At 37.2% G+C, this 26,898-nt stretch overlaps 1 protein-coding gene and 1 long non-coding RNA gene across 2 annotated transcripts; both read right to left on the bottom strand.

Moving 5' to 3' along the window:
- Nucleotides 1–8,279: 8,279 nt before the first annotated feature.
- LOC149952579 (uncharacterized) lies at nt 8,280–8,898 on the bottom strand. Its single transcript, XR_016480067.1, has 4 exons — nt 8,752–8,898; nt 8,666–8,695; nt 8,463–8,615; nt 8,280–8,406 (listed from the first exon to the last, which is right to left on the bottom strand). It is a non-coding gene; the product is annotated as an uncharacterized LOC149952579 (long non-coding RNA).
- A 9,586-nt stretch (nt 8,899–18,484) lies between these two features.
- Nucleotides 18,485–19,237, bottom strand: LOC149952580 (uncharacterized). The gene has a single exon (XM_090169770.1). The coding sequence runs from the start codon at nt 19,235–19,237 to the stop codon at nt 18,485–18,487; it is 753 nt and encodes a 250-aa protein (XP_090025896.1).
- Nucleotides 19,238–26,898: the final 7,661 nt, after the last annotated feature.

The raw sequence follows: 26,898 nt of genomic DNA on the forward strand, positions 1-26,898 counted from the left end.
AATAACGAGACTTTTTGAAAAACGAATTCCCGAGACATTTTTACGAGAACACTCGTGAACGCGTTTGGAGCCGAATATAATATTTTTTTTTAAAAAAGGCGGCGGAGTTTCTTCGAGTTTTCGTGATTAAATCAAGGTGTAAACAATATCGAAACAGATGTCCCGCTAAAAATAATGTATCGTGAGTGACTCAATACTATGAATTGATTATAAGAAAAGGATTTTTTGCACTATACCTGAAAACGCGTTTTTGAGCTACAAATGGGAATGACCAAGGCCCGAATTGAAGGGTGCTGAAAAATATTTGCTACGCAGGTAAGAATTCCTTTACCATTATTATTATCATATAATAAAATGAAAAAAAAATGATATTTTCGTTTGTTATATTTAAAATATTTTGTATTACTAAATAATCTTATCACAGATTATGCTGTATTAGTTTTGAAAAGACAGCGAATTATTATTGACACAGAATTATTGTCAAATCATTCACAGCATCAACAGTCAAATAATTTTTGGTATTTCACCTTGATTTTTTATATTTCGGCATTAAAATACAAATTATTTAAAATCCTAAAAATCAGTATTTATATAAAATTGTAGTTATCATTTAAAGAAAAAGGGCGACACATCTCCCTTTTAACCTGATACCCAGTAAAAAAAATCTACCAAATATGCTTAATGAAAAGTTTATTGAACCCCACACTGCTTTTATGGGTAATAAATTTCAGGAAGGTTATAGCCACCTTATTAAAAAATACAAATCAAGCGACAAACTGATGCATGTATTAAGAGAAAAACAAGCATGAAAATGGAGACAGCTCCGTTGGGAAATAACAAAAACTTTGGTCAGCTAACTAGACTAAGGGAAAAGATTAAAAAATACAAGAATTAAAAAAGTTGTGGAAAGTTTTATTATGTGTAAGCAAGAGAAAAGATTATTAGTAACATTCATTAAAGGTTAATAATTCTATGTTTCTAGGTTATTAATTAATCGTTAATAAAGGCGAGCCTACTGAAATAAAAATTTCAATTTCCTTCTCAGCCAGAGCAAGAGAGTTGTGTATGACCACCAGATTTTTATTGGTAATGGTAAGTCATCAAGCGACTTTTGAAGGCATTAATTCAGGTGGCTGGGTTACAATACCTAGGAGAATGGGTTAACCTCAACCAATATTTATGGAAGGGGAAACCGAAGAGCTCAGGGAAAAATCCCTTATACCAGTGGAGAGAGAACTTGCAAGCTCAACGAAGAAGGAAGTTCCACAAGCTGGGATCGAACCCGGCTCCCCTTAACGCGAGGCGAAAGTGCTAATATAGGCTAACTTAAGCCTATATTTCCCTGGTTCAATTAATAAATATTCCCAAAATAATATTGTGCGGGGATAGAGTATTATCAGAATTCAAATTCCAACCGCCAAATTTAAAGAGTTTCATTGGATAACCAGTAAAATATATTAAAATTAATTGCGGATTCCATTAATTTGAGATTAGCAACTGCCTTACCTTAGATACATTTTCAGAAACAGAAGAAAGTCAACTCAACATAGGCCAATTGCTCAAAGAAGCCACAAAAAGCGATATCCCATACCAATAGCAACAGTCCAATCCAAGTAGCAGGACTGGAACTTTAGATAAGGCAGCGCAATCTGTTGTGAACAATTAGGAGAAGCTTAACAACATTTTATCATCATTCCTCGAGAGCAGACAGTCAAAATTTGGACAGATTTTCCAAATACAACACTAATTTAATTATCATTAGTATTTACAATGAAGGAGTGCCTGATGAATCCAAAATAAATCTCTCCTCCTTAAACATATATTTAAGTTTCTTTAAAAATTACGTTAATACCCCATATAAACCCTCGCACTTAGACATATTATTTATTAATCATTCTAAATTACATTAATTATCTTTCTCCATTATATTAAACTATGATATCTGTGGTAATTAGAATTGAAAATATCAATATCGATGAAAAATTTGCATAAACCTCGCGCAAAATAGTATATTTTTGAAAACAATGATATCTGAGGTATATATAATTGAAAATACCAATAATAAAGAAAGTTTGGAAAAATCTTGCGCAAAATAATATATTTTTGCAAACTATGATATCTGAGATAAATAGAATATTGTCAGGTGGACCAAAATAGAAGACGAAGAGTACAAAATAAATGAAATATTTATTGGCACACAATTATATACAGATTTACAGATTAATTTCAATCGCGTAAAAATAGCGCGGACTAGGTTACTGCTCTCCCCGAAGAAGCACCGGCGGCCTAGGGCAAGCTTTTCAGCTTAATTCTTCCCAGGTCGCTGGCTCTCGGTAGGCTTGGCTTTTACAGCCTTAATACTCCCACCAAGTTCCCAGACAGAGAGAACTGCCTTCCTCGGCCCGCTCCGCTGTCTTTTATACCCCGTGGGCCGGCACGGCGTGCTCGGGGGTTTTACCCCTTTTCAACGGTGACGCCAACGCGGCTCCTTCCTCTGGTGGCGGCGTCATTTTCCGTTCAACCGATGGGCGCGACAATATCAATATCTGATACCATTTTGCAGATATCTTGCTAAAATAAGTATCTGATTTGCAAACTATTGGCTATTTCTGAAAATATCAAAACTTGCGTAAAGTTTGCAAAAAGAGTTTCCATGCGAAAATTAGTATCGGCCCCCATATGCTTGAATTGTGAATACTCCCAGGCCAGTCCGCCACAACGTCCAATATTCTATTCGTGGAATCGCAAAACTAAGTGTTAAAAATGTAAAGGAATTGTTCAAATATTAGAAATGGAGAAACATAATAACTATACAATTTAGAGTTACAAAGGTATGGCTTACCAACTGGATATTGATGAAGTACCGGCCTCTACGATTCAGATAAACATGTGAATCGGGAGTCCAAGGTTTTTGGTTTGTATTCGGATGTGGTTACAGTCTATGCTCCCTAGGCACCCAGGAATATCTGCCTTCTCCATAAAACATAGTTTTGCACGGATGATCTCTTCCTGGGTTGAAGAGAATTTGATGTAATGATGCGAGAGACTGTTGATAGCCACTGTCACACGACGAATGATGCGTCTCACACCCAACTTGATAGCTCTGTGTCGATAATCATTCGCCGTGACCCAATGAATACTCCCTGTTGCAAAAAAATTAAAGCATATTAGGATCTGTAATAAGATAATTTGATTATACAATTTCTCCAATAAAGACTTTTCAAATACATCAAAACGAAAAGATTACAGATAATATATATAATAACAAAAACAGTTCTTCGAACTGAAAAAACAGTTTAGAGCTCGTTAAATGTGCAGCCTTAAAGGGACATATATTATTTTTATTGTTGATTAATATGTCAAATTCCTTTAAAGTATTAAAAAATATTCCTGTGAACAACAGAATGACGTAATTCCTCCTTTCAAATCACAGTCCACTGCTCCTCCAATTTTTAACACAAAATCTTTGATCCAATTTTGCCCAGAAAGGTATCCATATTTATATTTATTTTCTTCCCTACACATTTAACATAAAAATTTTAAAATTTATTCTTATTATTATTTTATTTTTGTTGCAGATTATTGCAATAAATAAATAATAAATAATAATAAATTTTATAATTTTTATGTGGAACACTTTTCTAATTGGAACCAACTTTGTAAAACTTACGGTTCTCGAGATAGTTTTTTGATGACCTTGAAGACATAGTTCAAGGTCATCGACATTTTCACAGTAGGTTTCCCCCTACGTCTTGTATACGACTTGAAAATTTCAAAATCGTACCTAAAACAGATTTTAAGATATTCGCCCTGGTTCATTTTTTAGTGGACACCCGGTATATATATAATTAAATCTAATCTTCGTTTAATTATTAAATAATCATAAAGAAATTCTTACTTGCGTAGCAGAATCCATTTAACGACCTCTTCGTGTTTGGTGATCCAAATCAGGCTTTAGCATTTCCAAAAACTTTATAAATACCGTTTTAGGCAAACGGTAATATTCCAAAAATTCATCATTACTCAAATCCATAGAATTGGGTCTCTCACGATACATTATTTATCTCTGTACATCTGGTTCGACATTATTTACAACCCGATTTGTCGCATTTGCTCCATGAAGAGACAAAAAAGCGCAACGTTCTCTGATATTTTGGTTCCTGAATATTTCCTGCTTTCGACTACCCACCGAATGTCTTTTATTTATCTCATATGACCTGCATGGACACACTGCTCCATCTACACTATACATTTCACTCATACTCAGTTTGGCGGTAGATTTGATTTTTTAACAAACCATTCAATGTTCTGAAGTAGTTTTTGGGTGATTACTTATCATTAGGCGACAGAAGAGGGATCAATTTCTGTTTTAATGACAGCTACATCCAAAAATAACAAAGCTACTTTAATAAATACGTGTTGGTTAGAAATTGTTAAATATTTTATTATAAGGAGGCAAATGTATTAAAAATCAATGGGTTAGACAAAAATAATTAGACTGTTGATGTTGTGAATGATTCGACAAACACTCAACTTGACAGTTTTGTGTCGATTATAACTCGCCCTATTTCCAAAACAAATGTTCTAAAGTTCTAGAGTTTTAATTACCTGGCAAAAGGCAATGCCAATTAACGCCAGTGGGAATACATATAGTGATACAGTTCACGTGTGAATTTAGCCCGATTTGGGAGACATTTAAGGAAGTCCGGGAGGGACCTCCAATCGCGGACCGAGGAGGGAGTAAATGAGGTCCGTCGCAGCTGGGTCTTCATGAAGGGGAGGACGGAAAGAGCGCCGCAATTTGAGCCGCGAGGGGGCTGCGCCCAAGACGAGATAGCGCAAGATATTGGCGAGAGTGCAGAGTTCGCCTTATGAATGACCGAATTAATTGTAATGAGCCGCTTGGCGCGTCGGCGTTGTGCAAGTGTCGGCCATTCCTTGTTGTGGAGCACACGCGTGATGCTAATATCCCACGAGAAGCCGATTGAAGTGGCGAAGCGAACAGCTTTACGTTGGACCATTTCCAATTTATGCTTACCCACCTCCGTATGCGGCGACCAGACTGCCGAGCAGTATTCCAGGATTAGCAAGACATACCTTTTGACCGCAGAGGCCTTCATGGTGAAGGAGCAGCCATAAAGTTTTCTGAGGAGAAGGCTGAGCGCACGATAAACCTGGGAAACGACCCTGGAGATGTGAGTGTGACCCCCAAGTACTTGAACTCAGGTATGTGATAAATTGGGGATTGAACTAACTGATACCCATACAAGAAGGGGGTTACTCCTGGCTGATGAAGGCTTAACACCTTGCATTTCCGATCATTGAGTTTACGGCAATTGATTATGAGGATCTATAATAAGATTATTTTATAATACAATTGTTCCAATAGTGATATTTTACGATATCAAAACGAACAGATTGTTCTTCTTACTTTTGTTTTATTATTAAATAAAAATAATGTTAAAGGTATTCTTACCTTCGTAGCAGAATCTATGAGGCGCCTTTCAATTCTAGCCTTAGCCTTTCCCATGTGTAGCTCATTAAACGCGGTTTTAGGTAAATGTTGAATGGTAAGTGCTAAAATTACCCTTTTTTTATAATCAATTCATAGTATTGGGTCACTCACGATACATTATTTTCAGTGGGACATCTGTTTCAATATTGTTTACACCTGGATTCATCTCGTTAGCTCGAAAAAAATTTCGCCTCCGAACGCATTAAAGAGAGCTTAGGAGCTCTCGTTGAGCATTCGTTAAAAAACTAAACTTTTGGACTCGTTAAAATATCTCTGGAACGCGTTTTTTAATAATACTTGTTATTCCACTATAGACACGCCCCATTTTTCGTCTCTTCTTTTAAAAATGGATCTATGGCTTAACTGCAAAATTCTTATTACAATAGCACTGAAATGTATTTTATGCCATATTAATGTTTCTAGGAAATTTGGTTAAATGTGGCCTACTTTTAACCGTATCGTTTTTAATTTGAGGTAAATTAAAACTGTAATTAAATATTACGTGTAACCCCACCCAAATGCCCTACATTACCGGATTTGATAAAAATTAGAATTAATAACAATTTAACAGCATTTTTTAATACTTAGTTTATGAGCAGAGCAAAAGATATTCTGTGAAATGTAACGGGCTTTTATCGAAGGAACGGACTTTAAATACATTTTAACTGTTTATATTAACTTTAGTGTTCGTTCCTATATTATTACACGGCTTTCTAAAAAAGAAACTATTTCTTTAAATGGTTCAGGTTTTTTTTTTATGTTGGGAAAGCGTTATTGTGTAAATTTAAGAAAAACATTTGACGCTTTCATTCCTTTAACCGATTGGTGCTAGTGAAAAATTTCAATGATAAACTTGTAGAACAATAAAGAAATCCTACAAGTAATGTTGGTGTGATCAAAAAAGGTCAATTTTTAACTAAGATCTGTGCCCTTGGAAAAAAACCAAGTTTGTGTTAGGAGGCAATAGCATAATGGCGTGTTCTTAAGCATGATTGCTTGAAAAAAGTATTCGAGGAAATCAATGTTGTTTATTTTTAAGCGTTGAAATAATTAAATAATTGCTACAAATAAATAATTTTCAAATTAAAATAAATTACAAAAATGGTTATTTAATTCCACCATTGGCTGCAATACAGATCGCTGCACGATCAACCATGCTACGAAATGTGCTTTGGTTTCCGTTCTAAGTTAATAGATGGTACGCTTCTCAAATAGTCGTTGTTTTTCTTCTTCACTTGTCACAGGTGTTTTTAAAACGTGGGCCTTTATGAAGCCCCAAAGGAAAAAGCCGAGTGGAGTTAGGTCAGGTGAACGTGGTGGCCATCTTACAGGACCATTTCTTCCAATCCATCAATCTAGAAATTTTAGCGTGTAGATAATTCACAACATTTCGATGTTGATGAGCTTAAGCTTCATTGTGCCAATGAAATGTTGTCCAATTCCACCGCCTGCTTGGTTTGAAAGAAGTCTTAATAATTTTTGAGCCATTTACGTGATTTGGAAAAATAGTGGACGAATAAACATTACGCGTACCCCAAGCATGTAATCGAAATTGCTACTGGTGGTGATACAGTAACCCCCATTGAGGGCTCACGCCATTCCATATGTGTTTGTTTGGCAAAAAAAATGGCCAGTTCCTCGGAAATGAACATTCGTCAGACATCAAGAAAAGACGATGAAAATCTGGGTATTCGTCGGACTTATCCATCACTAGCTTTAAAACCCGGCTTCACCCGGGGTCTTAGTTTTAATGAATTAGATCTGATTTGTACGTAATAAAGGTAAACGCTGTAGCAAAAACGCAACACGCGTAGCAATAACGTAACACGCGTAGCAAAAAGTCCTGAACTACTTAAAAATCCCAACTAAACCTCCCTTTCTACGAATTCCCTTTCTTTCACACTAACTGCCCTTCTACGAATTTCATACCGGGTGACGTTGTAAAACAAATAAGGGCGCGATCACGCGACATTTAAAAAAAATACGATAATAGATAAGGGAAGCAAAGGGGTGTAAGTCGAGAAAAAAAATTAAAGCCGAAACCAGCTGGAAAAATTGATAAGAGTAGTATAGTACCGTATTCCTGGATACGCGTGGGGGGCGCACCGTGCTTTCCCCCACGCGTCCCCAGCTGCGTGACGGGGGGGAATGAAGCGGGGAATCGCGATTCCGCCCCCCCTCGGGCGCGTGTCACGCGCGCGTGACCTGAATAATTAATGAGATTAACAGGTGTTTTGAATAATTAATTAGTTGACCTGTCAATCAACTAGAGTAGGTAAGCAAGTGTTTTAAAAAGGGTGAATATTAATGAGCGTGGTATTGTTTTACCGTTATGGGTCATTGACCTGTTAGATAGTACAGTAACATGTGTTTAGGATCAACAAGTAGTTATATTGTATGTTTGAATATTAATTTTTGGCGGGAAAGTGTAAGCGTCGCGTGTATAAAAATCAACAAGTGGTTAAACTCTTTAGGTTTATTAATGTACACTTATGTTTGACATGATTTTGGCGGGGAAACGGGTAAAGTTTGTACTCTATAGGTCTATTACATGTTTGTATCTTTATAATTAACCGTTAGGGTTCATGACCTGGTAGCTATATGGTTGTTAAAGTTTTGGCGCGAATTTAACATGTGTTTCGGTTAGAAAAGCGCGGGAAATTGTAAGCGTCGATTAACAAGTAGGAATGGTACGTTTTAACCAATCTGTATGAAATTGGTTTATATGATACAACTAACGTGCTTATTAAGAAAGAGACAAAAATAAATATAAACAGTTTATTTAAATTAAAATTTTAAGGGCGCCACCTAAAATTACATAAATTAGTTGCTAATATAATAAAACATGTTGAATATATTACCCCCTTCCACGATGATTTTGATCCCCGGCGCTAGAAAAAATTCATATTATAATTTCATACGTATTAAAATATATTTAACGAATTACCTTTCCTCAAGTCCAGTACTCGCATTTCCGCCGACAATGACGGGTTGATCAAAATCTCCCGATAGGGAATTGTGGGAGAGTTCGAGGGCGTTGGGGAGTTCCCGGGTGTTGGTGGGTCCGAAGGCGTGGAGGGTGGTGGCAACGTGTCGGGTCCTATTGTTAGAAATTTTATAAAAGTATAATAAAAAATAGAAAATAATTACTTCGAACTGGTCCTAGGTCCGCGTTTTCTCCTATAATTTAATAATTATCAATTACTTGTTACAGTATATTATCAAAAGTACATTACTTCCGCGTCCTCTCCCCTTCACTACTTTAATAAAATCTGCTGTAGTGTTGGAAGCCCTAAATTTTTAAATTTTTGTTGAAAAGGTTCGTATTAAGACGTTTTACAACTTACATTGTAGTTCAGGAACGAAATGTGATAAAACATGAAAAAATCACGCCTTTTATACCCGGCAATCTTAACCTAAATATTTGATTTACTATTTCTATAGCTCGAGGTTAGGTTCGTGTATGGAATTTTTCTCGAGAAAACATTGATTTATTTTAAAAAACCGTTGCGTTAATAGAGTACGTAAAAAATTGTTACAAAACCATTAGAAAATGGAGTTTCCTAAACATCCCGCTAGGGGTTTATTTACCACATGTTGATATAAAAAAACCGTTACGAAAAATTACGAGTACCTAAAACCGTTATGAAAATTAGCATGTGTTATAGAAGTTCCTAAGCGTCCCGCTAGGGGATTTTTGTTTATTACGAAAAATTACGCATGTATTAATAAAAGCGTTAGATAAATTAGCATGTGTTATAGAAGTTCCTAAGCGTCCCGCTAGGGGGTTTTGTGACTATAAATAGAGGGACGCGCTTTATTTGCATTTATTTCACAACTTGCATTCGACTTGAAGAAATTGTAAGTAAATTTTAAAATTTGGGGAATTACCTTTTTTAAATGACCGTTTATTGTTAGGAAATTATTCTGGCACGATGGACTTTGACCGCAAAGTAATAGTTTATTAATTCAGTCTATTTTTTATACCATTTAATTTAGTTTAATTTTTAGAACCAATCCGAAACACCTCCCTGCTCCCAGGTCAATAAGGTCCGTCGTCGATTAGATTTCGGAAATAAAGTAAATATTAAGAAAACTCGTTTCGAAGTAGACATCCCGAAGAATCAACCCGATATCATAGATTTAACATGCCACGAGGTACTCGATAGCCCTTCGAAACAATCGCCATTCAAACCAGTTGATGCGCCACCCAAAAGCACCCTATCCAAGCCAGGCCCATCTCAACCAGGTCCATCTCAAGCCGGTCCATCTCAAGCCGGTCCATCTAAGCCAGTAGACGACGGCTGGACGGATATAGTCGTAGAGTTTTCCCGCCATAAAAATTTCGGGATAAAAATTGCAAGTTTCAAAAATAACTTGTATTTAGATATAAGGCGTTACGTCAAAAATAGCGATCGGCCAACCGCGACGAAAGACGGCGTTTGCGTCAAACTAGATTCGGCGTATGAGTTAAAAGAGTATCTAGAACAGATAGTTTATGAAGAAGGTGATTTTCAACTAAGAAACGAGAAGGTTGAAATTCTAGCGGGTCGGCGAGGTGAAGTTCTAGTTTACAAGAACCGTGGACGTCACTACGAAAAACTATTAAACTTGCAGAATTCCGGCGAAGTTTACGACGTCGCGACAACGATTCAAACCGTATTAAATATTTACGCAGGACTTTAAAAACACCATGGCCCTCGATCTTAGCACCCGTTTCAACCCTAAAAATTTTTACTCGATAGATAAAATCATTGCCAGTTCTTCTCGAAAGTATAGGTGTAAATCTATGATATTCGAGTGTAATTTTAAAAATTTAGACCAATTAAACCACGCCGATATCAGTAACCAACTGACCCGTATTTTGCAATCAATATTAGATAGAATTACGGCTGATAATTTAGGCTACACGCGCGTCAGGGTGGTGGTAATTTCCGATGAGCTGCACGATCCGATAAATTTCCAATTAATGAATATTAATGAGTTGACAGCTGAGAGAATTTTAACGGGGATTGAAAAGGTAGCCCAGTCCGTTAAGACAATTTATTTAGATTCACCCCTCCGATTCGACCTAATATTTCTTCAAGATACCCCTATGAGAGGACTTCCTCGCAGTGTTAGAAGCAGAAGTTATGAATGTCTAGATCAGTATATCAACCAAGGTAACACATTTATTCCCATTAGAAATACGGACAATTTATGTTTTACGAGAGCCCTGGCGGTGGGAAGAGTTTTGGCCGACTATCAGCATTTGAAAAGTTTAGGACAGGGTGCTAGTTTTAACGAATACCAATTAAAGACAATTAGAAACGGGAAAAAACCCGAACAAGAACTTGAAGCCAAAAAATTACACACCCAAGCGGTGGTTCCCGAAGGCCCCGTAGAAATAATTGATATTAACCGATTCCAAAATATATTACCCGACTACCAAATTATATTAATCTCGGCGGACGATAATTTCGATAAAGTGTTTATTGGACCCTTCAAAGAAAAACAAATTTTCCTCTTAAAAATTAAAGACCACACCCACGTCGTACGATCTTATTCGGCCATGTTTGGAGCGCAATCTTTCTGTAAATTTTGTCTTACCCTGTTACATAGTATCAAACAGAAAAAAAGTCACGACTGCGGACCCAATCTTAAATGCCGGCGCTGTCGCGGCCCAGAGTTTCACCCCAGTATAGAACAGGCTACCCGTTGTAATGACTGTAATAGGTATTTTGCCGGACCAAATTGTTTCTCCCAACACGTAGAACTAAGAACCTGTCAGGTTTTAAGGCGCTGTTTAAATTGCGGGAAAGACTATGAAGGCAATCATAATTGCGACAACAAATGCGCTTTTTGCAAAATTGAGCATCCCAAAAACGAGTGTCACGTCCGCCCATTAGAAATAAAATCAAATGAGAAACGACTATGTTATTTTGATTTTAAAACCATAACGACTGACACTGCAATTAGACCAATTTTAATCATTTCCGCGATGCAAGAAGCGCCATTTTCGACCAATTATGATTACCGAAAATTTCACGGCTTTGATTGCGTTCAAAATTTCCTAGATTATTTATTAGCATGCCAGGTGACAGTTAATGGTCGGAAAAGAGATACGGTTAGGAGGCCGGTCTTTGAAAACGTCATATTAATTAGCCATTTCGGGAGTGGTTTCGATACGCTCCTTATACTTAACGGTCTATTAAAACGAAAGATTAAACCCGAGATAAAATAGCCTTTATCGATAGTTTCATGTTCCTACCTACAGCCCTTCGAAATTTCTCGAAAACTTTTAAGATTGTCCAAAAGAAAGGTTATTTTTGTTATTCATTCGCTACGGAAAACAATTAAGATTATATCGGCGCCCTCCCCGAGAAAGAATATTTTGGTATCGACAAATTTACGGACGAGGAAATCGTAGAATTTAATCAATGGTACGATTCCCAACGTTACGTCGTTTTTGATCTAAATAAAGTTTTAACCGAATACGCGATCGATGACGTTAAACTTTTACAGAAAGGATTCGATAGTTTTAGAAATTTATTTTTAAAAACAGTCGATTTTGATTTGTTAGGGTCAAACGCCATAACGTTGCCGGGAGCCGTCACAAATTTATTCCTTAGTAGATTTGTCGAACCAAACACTATCGCGATTGTTCCGGGGACGGGTTATAGGAAACGCCATAGTGTCAAGGCCCTAAAATGGTTAGCTTATTTGGGGAAAAAACTCAACGTGACATTTCAAACGGCTCGATCGCTAGGTGGCAAACATGTCATTTATCCCTATCGATTAGACGGTTATTGTTCCTCGCCCGAAATAATTGCTGAATTTTACGGCTGCCATTACCATAAATGCCCACTACACACTGACCACCAGGCTTACGATAAACAGTTAAAAGATTCAAATTTAAATATTTATCTCAAAACCTTAGACCGCGAAATTTTTTTAAAAAAGGAAAGGCCTAATGCGCAGTTTATTAGTATATGGGAGCACGAATATAATGAGTTAGTAGAAGACCCAGCAATTGCGAGTTTTTGCGATTCCCTACCCTTTACCAAACCGATAGGAGCGAGAGACGCCATTCGCGGGGGGAGGGTCGAAAACTTTGTAATTTACGCCGAAGCCACTCCCGATCGACCAATCAAAGTCGTGGATTTCAATAGTATGTACCCGTCCGTCCAGATGAGTTCCTATAAATATCCCAAATCAAGCCCCGAAATTATAACTTGTAACTTTAATTTTTCCGTTAACGCTTATTTTGGTCTGATTAAAGCTACGGTGCTGCCACCTACCAATTTAAACCTCCCTATTCTCTCAGCTAAAATTAATAGTAAAATTTATTATACTCTCTGCTACAAATGTGCAGCTGAACAATGTTTCGAATGTACCCATACTGATCGAGAGCGTAGCATAACCGACGTGTGGACGACCCCCGAGTTTTATCTAGCGATAGAGTACGGTTACAAAATTATTACAATTCACGAAGTACATCATTACCGAGAGACATTCGATAAAGATTGTCCGCTATTCGATGACTATATTCGGCTTTTTTACAAAATCAAAGTTCAAAATTCGTCGTATCCAAAAGACATAATTACATTAGAACAAAAACTTAATTATTTACGAGACTTTAATGAAATTGATGGGTTAGATTTAAATTTAGACGATATAACCGATAATCCCGCTTTAAAAGCTATTGGCAAACTTAGTCTAAACAGTCTGTGGGGCAAAAATTCCATTAATTTAAATCGAGGCCAAAGTGTTTTTATTAATTCTTATAAGGAATTAGTCGAAATTTTGGCCGATAAAACCAAAGAATTAACGGATTTTAAACTACTAGACGATGATATAGCCTTAGTCACCACTCGTTTTCGGGAAGACTACGTTCCAACTTATCGGAAAGGGTCACCAACGATAGGCGCGTTTGTAGCCAGTTACGGCCGTATTAAATTATACAAATTAATGGCTCAAATTGGTTCTAATTTAAATTACGTCGATACTGATTCTGCTTTTCTTTATATGAGTAAAGACTTAAATATTCCGCTAGGGACTACCCTAGGTACATTAGCTGACCAGTATCCCAATGAAAATATAAAAGCCTTTGTTTCCTTGGGATGTAAAGCTTATTCAATTTTATTCGAATCTGGAAAGATTGTCACTAAACTTAAGGGCATTACATTGACTAAAAAAAATCAGTCAATTGTCAACTTTGAAGCTTTGAAGGACCTCGCTACACGCAACCAACAATTGAAATACAGCGTCGAAGTCCCATTTAACGTGAAACGTTTAAAAACGGGGCAGCTATTCCAAAAACCAGCTGAAAAACTCGTTGGATTTACGTCTAACAAGCGAATCTTCAAGAGCGACGGTACCAGTATTCCCTTCGGCTACAAAAATGTCAGTAACGCGGCTCAAGTTTAAATCGCCGACCACGTTCCTCATCAGTGGACCGAGTCGATGCGGAAAAACAGTTTGGACTTTTCGGCTTTTAAAAAATCGACACACGCTGTTCGAGAAACCTCCCGAGCGAATCATTTATTGTTATAATATTTGGTCGGAAAAATTCAATGAGCTTAAAAAAATTATACCTGATATCGAGTTTCATCAGGGTTTATTAAGTGAGAAACCGGAAGAAATATTTGATAGTTCTATAAATAACTTGCTCGTTCTCGACGATCTCTCTCAAAGTTGTTTAAATAACGCGTACGTTTCGGAATTATTTCGTGTTGGTAGTCACCACTTAAATTTAACTATATTATTCTTAACCCAAAATGTTTTTGGTCAAGGTCGAGCGGCTCGCGATATTAGCTTGAACTCATCGTACATTGTTCTATTTAAGAGTCCGCGTGATCCTAGTCAGATTAAATGTCTCAGTCGACAAGTATTTCCTAATAACCCAAATTTTCTAAGTACTGTGTACAATAATGTAACTGCTTCTCGACCCTATTCTAATATTGTTTTAGATTTAAATCAAGAAACACCAGAACATTTCAAAGTGCGAACAAATTGCTTATTTGAAGAGGGCCCAATGATAACTTTTCTAGAGTAATGGTGACGGGTTTAAAAATAATGTTTAAAAAAAATTTATTCTGTTAAATATATTCTATAAAAAATATGTGAAAATGTTTTCATTGTATAAATTCTTTGTGTTTTTTTGAATAAATTTGAATGTATTTATAAAATTGTTTCATTACGTAAGATGACTTGGCCACGAGCGATACGGGAACATAAACCTTATTTAACGCTCATTAAAAAAGCTTCCCCCAGTCAACGCAAATTTTTATTAAAAACGCTAGTTCCGAACAATTAAACTCTATTTCTAATATTTGTCTTAATATCACCCGGGGGGGGGCGCTACCTGTAGGCGCAAATAGCAAAAAAATATTACAGCGCTATAAAGCGTGCATCAGAAAACTTGCTCGTAAAAATTTAACCGACTTAAACCGTCGAAAAATTCTAATATCTCAGCGAGGCGGATTCTGGGGTGCAATTCTCGGTTCATTAATTCCCGTGGTTCTTAACCGTATTATTAATCGATGAAAAAATTCGTTTTAGTCCCCGCCGATAGCTATTTTAGCGATACGGCCAAATTAATAGACATTATTCAAAATCAAATGAAAAGTATCATAAATAAACCGATTAAAGTAGGAAGTGAGGAGGATACGTTACGAGAGTATTTAACTATGCTTCAAAGGTACTTTAAAATTAAAGAATTTCAAGGAGTCCCCGCCGTTCGTTTAGAGCCCCCAGCGATACCTCCTCCATCGAATACGTTAGCTCCTCTTCTCGCACCGGCGCAGATTATACGGCCCGTGGCCCCTCTTCTCGCACCGGCGCAGATGATACGACCCGTAGCTACACCAACAAATTCTCCGAGAAATGTCTCTCGCGGTTCCCCCGTTTCACCCAGTACTACGTTGATTTCTCCCGATCCGATTCCCGTTTATCTACACGCGGAACCGAGACCCCCTCTTCGACCTACTCCCCCAGTCCCGGCGTTTCTACCGGATCATTTGATAGCGGAGTCAACACCGAATATTCCCGAAGCCGTCCACGAAGCACTCCGCCGCGAGTTTGATCCTCTTTCAAGTAGTACACCACGCCGTTCCGAAAGTACCAGTAACATAAGGAACCTCTTCAATACGTCTGAAGGCGCGACGGGTACTACACGAGACAGCGACGTAACGTATAGGCCATCGGCTGAAAGCGTGGAGAATTTATCGGAGGCTGTGTCTCTACCATTTTCGGATAAAGATTTACAAACGAATAAAAAGCACGTGAAGAGGAGACTAAATGTTCGCAAACCTTATCCGACACCTAAAAACAGACGCCGCGCATTAAGCCCTCTTAAAAAATGGAAAAATTGATACAATAAAAAATTTATTGATTACAATATTTATTTTCGTGATTCATTAAATGCAGACACATATTCCATAACGAGATTATGTCATTGATATATAGAGTATCATTATACATATCTAATATTTCTCTATAAGTATACCCCGAACATTTACATACGATATAAAATAAACAATGAGCACCGCATGTTTCCGAGTCAATCGGTTGGATAATATTTTTATTATATACCCACTTTTTAGTTAAATGACCCAAGTTAAAATTGTACGTAACAGGTGAATTTCCAAACGAACAGAAAAATTCTCCCTTTCCCGATTCAATAAACACAGCGACCCAATGAGAACCTGGTTCCGTCGAATCGTCCGTATTTATAATAAAACAATACGTTTTCTGTTTCGGCGGTTTTTTGGGAATCGCGTCTTTGGAAAATGTACCAATATAAAATGGGCGCGTTCTATAATCACATTTCAAAAATTCATCAAGCTGATTAGTATTCATGATAGAATCTTTTGTAGTTCTTCGGGATAGAATGAACCCAAGATGACTTGATTATTTTGATCTTGTATGACGTAAACAGGACGAGGTCTATTAATCACTCTCTTAATAGTAAACACTTCCTTCGACCAGTATCCCTTGTAGCCTTTAGTAAACGCTTTCGGGGCTTTTGTTAATCGAACACTTTCACCGACTTTGAATTTGGCTTTTTCCCTAATTGATTTTTTACCGTAAAGATTTTTCCAAACTAAATGCTCATTATCAACCGTTACTTCACACGGTTTGAACCCGGTCGACCTGTGTACACTGTTATTATACGATCTAACAATTTTCGGTAAATCCTTAATGAAATTTGGTTTCTTAGTTTTAGTAATTAAACGATATATTTTGTTCTCGAGAGTTCTATTGGCGCGTTCTACGATTCCGCATTTTATGTCCCCGTAACTTACAAAATGTTTTATATCGTTCTTTTTTAAATAATCCTGTACGGTCTTATTAAGAAATTCCTTCCCTTGATCCGTATTAATTTTCATGGGTTTATTAACTTTGTGAATTTTTTTTAGCGCCTGTAGAACGTCTTTCCCGCTCTTTGTTTTCAAAGGTAACGCGGATAAAAAGCGCGATAAAACGTCAATGTTAACTAAAATATAATTATAATCCGGTTTCAACTCGTCCAAAACTATTAAATCCATTTGATGAATTTCATTCAGTGACGTCACATATGTTGGTGTACGAGCAAATTTAAGCTTTCGGTCTCTATGCAACGTATAGGGGTCTTGCGTTAACAACCATTTTTTAATTTTGGTCTTTGGAATTAAGGTCAAACTTTTTTCTAATCGCTTGACACCGCCTAATCCCCCTGGATTTTCAGTATCGTAATAGACTTTCTCTATGGTTTTATTCATGGCCGCGCGCTTTGACCTTTTAACTTGTAATAAAAATTAAACAAACCATATTCTTAAATTTATACCATTTATTAAAACAAAAATTCTGTAATAATTTCATTTACATCGTTAACCATTGCATGAAATAAATTATGTATGTTTAAAGAACAATGTGGGTAGTTTTCGTTAAAATTATTTAGAGTCTTTTGATAATTGACCAGAGGAAGAGCTCTTTTCACATTAGCCTCAAGCCTTTCAGACCAATGCGAAGCTACGGGAAGGCACGTAATGTCATGAGCCAATTGAAAGTGACAAGCTGTATTTTCACAGGATCCCGTTAACGACATTAGAATCTCGGTTAATTCGTCTTTAATACATTTCTTCATACATTGGTAACAGTTCTTTCTCTCCTGAATTTCCGTATTAAGACTTAAGCGAATAATTTTTAACCGCTCCCAGCTTGTTTTACACATTGCAAAACCGTTTAAAGTCGAGTACAAGACATTATACTTGTCATTAGCTCCGCGGACGTGCGAACGCAAATCAATAAATTTACCTCTTTGACATATAAATCCTTCGAGTTTTACGTAATCGGTTAGCCAACTATGAAATCGGGTTGGGGGTTTTGTCAAGTCAAAGAATGTGTCAATTTCATCGGAAAATGTCCATAAGTTTTCCCAAACGTTAAGATTAAATGAAACGTATTTTCTATGCCCTTGGCGTTTAATTTTAAGATCGGTACCCGGAATGTCATTTGAAAGAAAAATTTCCAGTTTATCGGAGAGATAATGAGAGCGTGACATGGTTGAACGATTGCAAGCGAGGAACTGTTAAACCGCTTAAGGTAAAGTGCTTTAAATGGGTTTTATTCGGCGTTATAAATTACTTTGCGATCGCGTGTTATCAAAATCTCATTATCGAATTCAAAATACATTATACATGTCACATTATGTGTTAATGCGTTTTTAAATTGCACATCGAGTCGTAAACTACCGTCCTTTCTAAGAGACATAAAATCCCCACTAGCATTGTTGTCGCTTGTTAGATCGAATAGATACATGTTATACCCGTATTTAAAATTTTTAAAACTTATGAAATTACCACGGTCGGCCCCATCGATCCCCATCGCGGAAAATAGACTCTGATAAGGTAAACAATAATTCCCTTCGTCGTAGTCCATTTGGAACCCATCGGGAGGATAACGATCAGGACCCACCGAGAGGGACAAATCGGTCACGTTTAAATGTTAAAATTGTAAACTATTACTATTCAATGACCCAATAAACGCATCTTCCTTGACAAAAACCACAATAGCTCGTTTCGGTAATCTACCTAAAATGACGTTATCGCGGTTTATACTCGTTAGGCCTCTCGCTACGCTAAAATTTTTAACAATCGTTTGCGTTAAGGGATAGATAGCTGGAATATCTGATTCTAGCATTTTTGCATGCGCCAATACGATTGAAGGATTAACTTTAACTTTTGTCACGTACAAGTACGCTTGGTCTATAACTAATTTATAATCCTTGCCAGCTTCCATAGACATGACGGTAGTTAGGCGCGGGCTTCTAACTAAACGAAATCGTACCGAAACTTGGTTTAACATAAACTTATTAATTTTACACACATCAACAGACAAAGGCCCCATTATTTCAAAGGATTGCGATTCTTTTGATCTTGAGCTTCGCTTCAGGGCCCCGTTGGACTCTGACTTGAACGTATCTAACCACATTTCCGAAGGCTTGGTCGTAGAGTCCATATAAAAGAGGCTATTTTGGAGTTGCGAATTTTTTGCATCTTCTCCATAGTTGACTAATTTTTTAATGTATGAACTGTAAGCGTAGCAGTTGTTCGCAGACTGGGTAGAAGTATCCCCGAGATAACAATCGCATTGACTAAAAAGCGACCCTATTAGATTATTCGTTGGTGCCACTTTTGTTTCAACGGCGGGGACATTCGATCCATCGTTATGTAAAAGTCTCAGTTTCAATTTTAACATAGTTTTTGATAAATCCATATATAAATCTTCCGACGCGGGAATAAAAAATTCCAGAGGGCCATTGTCCGATAAATTGTTTGTTGGTAAATATCTTATTTCCGTTGTGGTAATTACATTAGTATTGACCAATGGGCGTTGAAAAATATCCAGCTGACTTAGCATTCCCTCATAAACCGCCATTATTATCCTAAAAAGTCAAGTTTGGTTCTTTTTGTAACTCTCCGTTTGGACACTTTTTTTCGTTTCCTAATGGGGCCCGTTCGTCGTTTACGACAGCCGCTGCCAGACTGATTTCTCGTTAATCGATCAGCCGCTTTATGTAATAAATTGCTACCGGCGATTCTTAAATTGTTCTTTAACGTTTCTTTAGGGTCATGTCCTTGTTTTAAATCTTGCCACCATCTCTTGCCTACTCCAAAAGCCTCATTGGTCACGGGTTTGATAATGGGTGTTATATATTTTATCAGCTTTTTAAAAATTCCGCCCACGCCTCTTCCCCGTTGATAAACAGGTCCGGCAAAAAATGGTCCGCCACCATATTGTTCGCGGTAATATTTGAAATAACTTTCACTGTCGGCCATTTCGTCTCAAATGAAGTATAACGACACTTTTTCCGTTTATAAAGGCTATTGTTTCGCCAAAATCCGTTTTCATGTCAATGTCAACTATTTCTGTATTATTTGTTCTCAAAGGATAGTAATCAATTTTGTCAAAAATAATAGATTTTTCAAACGGCTTATCATTTCCAGCTAGCGGTATTATTTTCATCAAAGGGGCAAACGTATCGCCTACATATTGAGGGTATATTAAATTTGAATATATATATAGTGTTCTGGCTCTCATTGATAAATCAGCAGCGTAGAGACTGTCTGTATTGGCCAAGAGTTCACTAAAGCGCGTAAAGCCTAACATTTCACCGAGACCTTTCTCAGATGAATGAAATATAATTGCAAACCCCGCCGCGGCTCCAATGTGAACGGATCCATTATGGTTAATGGTTAATTTAAATTTATCCCTTATTTCCTCATCCAAGGTTAACATCATTGCGTCTAAAATGTCTTGGACACTCGAGTAAGCACCAGTCGGTATTTGATAATCAATTCGAGTTTCGACTCTAAACGCGGCGTCTTGTACATTATCACTTCTAATTTCAATGTAATTAAAGTTATTTAACGATAAGGACTTTATATAACCAGCAAAAGGTTTCGTACAAAAATATGACCCAATATGAAATCCGTCTTTCCGATATGGATTTATGTTAGGTTCAAAATCGAGAAGCTCTTTAATTGGTCCATTGGGAATTCTAATATGGTAGTTATTGGTGGTTATCAAATTCCAACAGAGCCCGTTTGGTTTTGTGTGGAGTTCAATTTTAATTTCATTATCAAGCCTGAATTCTTTTAAACTTTCATTAAGCGCTGCAATAAGTTTTCGCACGACACTATATCGAAGGATATTTCCATTCTGGTCTTTCTCCGCTTCAATTTTACCCACTTTCACTGATATTTTAAAGTATGTAAACGGTTGCACGTTTTTAACGGTTGTCGTGGAAACTGCTAAAAATGACCGGTTTTTTTCTGTAATATTTTCCCATGTTGGCGGTAATATAATTTCGCTAATTCCAACTTCAAAATTTGAAGGTACATTTAAAGGTCGTCCTAAATTTACTTTATAAGTAGACGCTGTATTTTCCGGGTATAAATTGCTCGAAGCGTTACTCGGTAATGTTAAAAATAGATCGTCCATTGCAAAAATAATATGGCCACTAGCCTGAACCACCACGTAAACTTTAATTAGATACGATATTAACAACTGGTTATACAGGGTCTTTTTTTTGCTCGGAAAAGTGTTTTTTTTCAAAAACTATTTATAGTACCGATTTCAAATTTGGAAGGTCAATTCTCTATACCGGGGGACATGAGTTTGAGAAATTTGAGCGTGTTCGGTAATGTTTTTCACCAATTTTGAAAAATTATTTTTCGACCACTAGGTGCGAGATAAATATTTTCTATTATAAAGTTGTAGGCCGTCATCGAAAACCCTTAAAAATTGTTCACTCGACGAAAAACAACTTATTTATCAGTGAAAATTCGAGCTTGAAAAATTTACAAGTTGGTGAAGCCAAATTACGATTGTTTGAAACGATAATTGAAAAGGGAACAAGTCTAATACAAACGTAGTAGAGTTTTCACACTTGAAAAAATGTACACGTTTGGTTTTTAAATGCAGATATTTTATTCACATAAATTTTTACAAAACATTTTCAATAATATCACCATTGGCTGCAACACAGGTTTGTGCGCGGACAATTAAGTTCTCAAACGCTTTCTCTACCATTTCTGGTGTGACGTCTCGGCAAGCACTGATTATTCGTCTAATGAGTTCCTCCCTAGTTTCAATGGGCGTGGCGTATACCTTTGCTTTAACGAATCCCCAGAGAAAATAATCCAGCGGTGTTAGGTCAGGTGACCTTGCTGGCCAATGCACTGGACCATTTCTCCCTATCCACCTTTCAGGAAACTCGTTGTTGAGGTGCTCAGTTACTTGCCGGGAAAAATGCGGAGGGGCGCCATCTTGCTGAAACCACAACTGACGTCTTTCAGCCAATGGAAGGTCGTCGATTGCGTCACTCAGTTCGTTCTGTAGAAAATGTAAATACCTTTGGCCGTTGAGGTTCGTCGGCAGGAAAAAGGGACCAATCAAACGGTTTCCAACAAGTCCAACCCAAACATTGACCCGTTCAAATTGAACCTGGTGATGATATTCAAAACCCCAATGTGGGTTTATGTCAGACCAAAGATGGCTGTTTTGATGATTAAAGGGCCCATCTCTAGAAAATGACGCTTCGTCGGAGAACAAAACATGGCGCAAAAATTGTCTATCTTCTTGGACAGCATTTAGTAACCAGTTGCTAAATTCATAACGTCTTTGATGGTCTCCGTCAATTAGTCCTTGGTGGAGCGTAGCTCTGTATGGGTGATAGCGATTCTTACGAAGAATTTTCCACTCACGATTTGCAGAACAACCCAAATCAGCAGCGGCGTTAGCGCAACTGTGACGAGGATATGCCACAAAGTACGCGAGTACATTGTTCTCGAAGTCTAAATCCGGTTGACCCAATCCGCGAAACCTAGGTTGCAAGTTACCAAATTGATTGAAATCGTGAATTGCTCGTCTTACTGTATTTACAGATGGTGCTCCATTTGGATGTCTTTCTGCGAAGATTTCAGTCACTCTTCTAAGGTTTTGCGCTGCTTCTCCATAGTAAATGGCAACTATCTCGGTACGCTCAGCTACTGAATAACGAGGCATTGTTCGAAATATTATCAAACACTGATAATAATCTCCCAAAGTTTTCCTTTAAATACCCAATGCATGTTTAGGATTGACCTATAGCCTCGTGTTTTTTAAATCCGGTCGTTTTTTTAACCAAAGTTTCAACTGGATTAGGTAATTCGGTTTCAATTATCGTTTCAAACAATCGTAATTTGGCTTCACCAACTTGTAAATTTTTCAAGCTCGAATTTTCACTGATAAATAAATTGTTTTTCGTCGAGTGAACAATTTTTAAGGGTTTTCGATGACGGCCTACAACTTTATAATAGAAATTTTTTATCTCGCACCTAGTGGTCGAAAAATAATTTTTCAAAATTGGTGAAAAACATTACCGAAAACGCTCAAATTTCTCAAACTGATGTCCCCCGGTATAGAGAATTGACCTTCCAAATTTGAAATCGGTACTATAAATAGTTTTTGAAAAAAAACACTTTTCCGAGCAAAAAAAAGACCCTGTATAATAAACAAATTAGCCTGATATTTATGCTATATATTTTAAAAAGTTTTTGTTCGAAAATATATTTTTATGGTAATCTTGCAACGTAATACATAGATGGCGCTAGTGGGCTTGGAAAAGAGAGATTTTGGCAATTTTTTAGGAGGCGAGTTGCTTAAAATTATCGGTTAGGTTAAATGTTATATTATATTAATTATAAAGTGTTATGAATATTGGTATATATTAAACAAATTAGACTGATATTTATTTTATATATTTTTAACAGCCCAAAAATATATTTTTATGGTAGTGATTTAGTACAATAGATGGCGCTAGTGCGCTTGGAAAGTAGGGATTTTCGTGGAGGCGCGGTAAATTCGAAATGTCAATATAAAATGTTAAGTTATTTATCGTAAACTTTATGCTTTGTATAATAGGAATAATGGCCATCTGGTATAATGAATTCAATACGAGTTCTATGGGAGTCAAAAGAGTTTCAGCAACTAAATATTTGGACACTGATAATCCTGGACTCTGGACATCTGAAGAAGTCTTAAATTTCGAATTAGAGGATGAAGGTCAAAAAGAGTTTCAGCAACTAAATATTTGGACACTGCTGATCCTGGACTCTGGACACCTGAAGAAGTCTTATACTTAGAGATTTATGGTTCGGTGTTGGTCAAACCGAAAATGTTCAATACACCTTTTTAACTATTTTTGTTTAACCACTTGCTGATTTATGCACGCGACGCTAACATTTTCCGGTAAAAATTAATATTCAAACATATAATAAACCTAAAGAGTTTAACCACTTGTTAATCGACGCTTACAATTTCTAACGGTCTTCAGAACACATGTTAAATTCGCGCCAAAACTTTAACAACCATATAGCTACCAGGTCATGAACCCTAACGGTTAATTATAAAGATACAAACATGTAATAGACCTATAGAGTACAAACTTTACCCGTTTCCCCGCCAAAATCATGTCAAACATAAGTGTACATTAATAAACCTAAAGAGTTTAACCACTTGTTGATTTTTATACACGCGACGCTTACACTTTCCCGCCAAAAATTAATATTCAAACATACAATATAACTACTTGTTGATCCTAAACACATGTTACTATACTATCTAACAGGTCAATGACCCATAACGGTAAAACAATACCACGCTCATTAATATTCACCCTTTTTAAAACACTTGCTTACCTACTCTAGTTGATTGACAGGTCAACTAATTAATTATTCAAAACACCTGTTAATCTCATTAATTATTCAGGTCACGCGCGCGTGACACGCGCCCGAGGGGGGGGCGGAATCGCGATTCCCCGCTTCATTCCCCCCCGTCACGCAGCTGGGGACGCGTGGGGGAAAGCACGGTGCGCCCCCCACGCGTATCCAGGAATACAGTACTATACTACTGATAAGAAATGCAAAGAGCCGAGAGTCCAAAGTCGAGTAAAATAAAAGTAAAATTGAATTAGATTAATAACCATGTCAGGTATTTGGAATTAGGCTCGTTTAGGTAGAAATCAGACCCTGAACAATGAGTTAAAATTTCCAGGCTAACCGTTCTCGAGTTTTTAGGAAAATGACATACAAATAAATAAAAGATCAAACTTTAAGACTTATAGTTATAGATACAGTTTGCAAACCGGACAAAATAAAATTTCGGGTAAGCGTTTTTTCTTTTCGACTAATCGCGAACTGCTCGAAGCACAGCCGTGTGACTAGGTCTGCAGTTTGGATACCTCCTTCTAAAAAACTGGCTTACTTAATTAGCGTTACGTTAACCTTGACATCGGACTAAATACACCTTGAAAGTGCGCTGATCGCGAGAGTATAAGGCATACTAGAATTGTATTAACAACTAATTCAATAATTAGTAAAACTATGGAAGGTATCGGAAAAAAAAGCGCCGGACTAAGTCGCACACTTTTAAGCTCCCGACCAAGGCCTAGCTTAATTTTTACTTTAAGGTTTAAGTGGTGTTATTTAAGATTTTAACTGGCCTTATTTAGGGCTTTTGTGTTGACAATTCAATATTCTGGGTTTATTGCTAGAAAAATGAACAAACATTGCCTGCCCGAATTTAAATTTGGAGGGAAAGATGAAACTGTATGTGCAATGGCTATCGGTGATCTATGCCTTCGAAGCTATCACATAACATGTGTCGGCATTAAAGTGACAGACGCTAAGCGTTTTTACTGCTGCATCAATTGTAGATCAAGTATAAAACAATCCACTGAAATAACTAAGGATTCTGGTGTGGTCACCAACTTGCAAGCTGAACTTAAGAAGTTAAAAGGGGAACAATCTCGCAAAACTAAATGCTCGTGTTTGGACGCAGTAAATATTCTGGTAACTGAAGTGGAAACCCTGAAAGGTAGTCTGAGTGAACTTGGGGGGGGGGGGATTTCATCAACTGGAAAGCAAGATTGGATATAATGCAGGAATTGATACTGTAGCTGAAGAAATAGGGTTAGTTGAAACTGATACTATCATATTAAAAGAAAAGTGCCAATTAAAAGACAATACCTCACTGAGACTAATAGACATCTCTAATAGACTGACAGAATGTGAATCTAGGAACCAGTGCGAGACCAGAGAAGTAAACTCACAGCGTCCAGAAAACCCTGCCGATTCGGAATCTGATAGCAACTACATAGAAATACAAGACTTTCAGGATAACAGTAATGGAAAAGATGGTTAGAAGCCCTACACTGAAGTGATTAAAAAGTGCAATAGAAAAGCATACGTCCCAACGAATTCAAGCCAAAATGGGAAACCACTGGCAAAAGGGAAAAGAAGGCTACTTACCCTTGGGCAGATGCCAAATTACCTTTGAACTGACTGTAAACTAAATGCGGCTGAAGAAATGGACGAATACTATGTAGGAAACAGTTCAATTAATGCTACGGAAGAAAAAATTCGGAATTATCTCCAGGAACTAAGTAAAGAGCCTATTTTCATTAGACAAGGGCGCAGCTATAATACAGATAAGAGGACATTTGTCATTAGCTACCCTCAAAACATCCCTGACATATGTCAATCAGCGACGTGGCCGGCTGGCGTAACGTGTGTCAAGCTAGGAGACATGAAACAGAAGAAAACCTTGGGGTTAAATGACCACGCCACAGCTTTGGAACTATCATCCTCACCAAATTTTATTTGTTATATCTCGATGTCACAGGACACAAACTGCAGAAGACTTACTAAACCACCTATCAGACCTAGGGTTGGAAGTTCTAAATATCGGTGTCATTAATGAAACCAGTTAGTCCAAATATAGAACCTTCCCTTTCGAATGTAATAGAAAGTACGACGACTCAGTCCTAGACGTTCTTAACTGGCCTCGCCCAATTAGAGTTGCGAGATACATATCAAGACTACAGAACAATGTAGAGAGATCAGAGAGTGGGACACTTCGACTTGAAAGACAAGTTAAGTCAGAGTGACTTATTAACGAAGAATCAATAGTTTTATGTAAAGGTCTAAGAATTGCATACCTTAAAGGCACACTATCAAGGTACGAGGCCCCAAAACCAGCTTCTTTTAAAAGAAAATATTTTTACAAAAAGCTAGTTCCAAGGAGTAAATATTTTAGAACTGTAGAGTGGCGCCACCGCAGAAAAATCCAATCCCCCACTCTTCCACGCCTCCAGAGTTATTCCCAAATACTACGAACTGACCAGGGATCGGTCTGTTGGTCTGTAGTAAGAACGGCATCCCCACTCCTCTAATCCTCATTCCCTGTCACAATAAGGAATTCCCTTAGAAGAACTCGAGTTTTTTTGGAGGACTCTAGCCGAATTTGTCTGTGATGATTCAGACAAAATCAATTAAATTAAATTAGTTTTAATAAATCCATTGAAAATTAAAAGG

Source organism: Leiobunum rupestre, chromosome 3 (genome assembly GCF_980474605.1).
Source record: "Leiobunum rupestre chromosome 3, qqLeiRupe1.1.hap1, whole genome shotgun sequence".
In the NCBI taxonomy this organism is placed as follows: domain Eukaryota; kingdom Metazoa; phylum Arthropoda; class Arachnida; order Opiliones; family Sclerosomatidae; genus Leiobunum; species Leiobunum rupestre.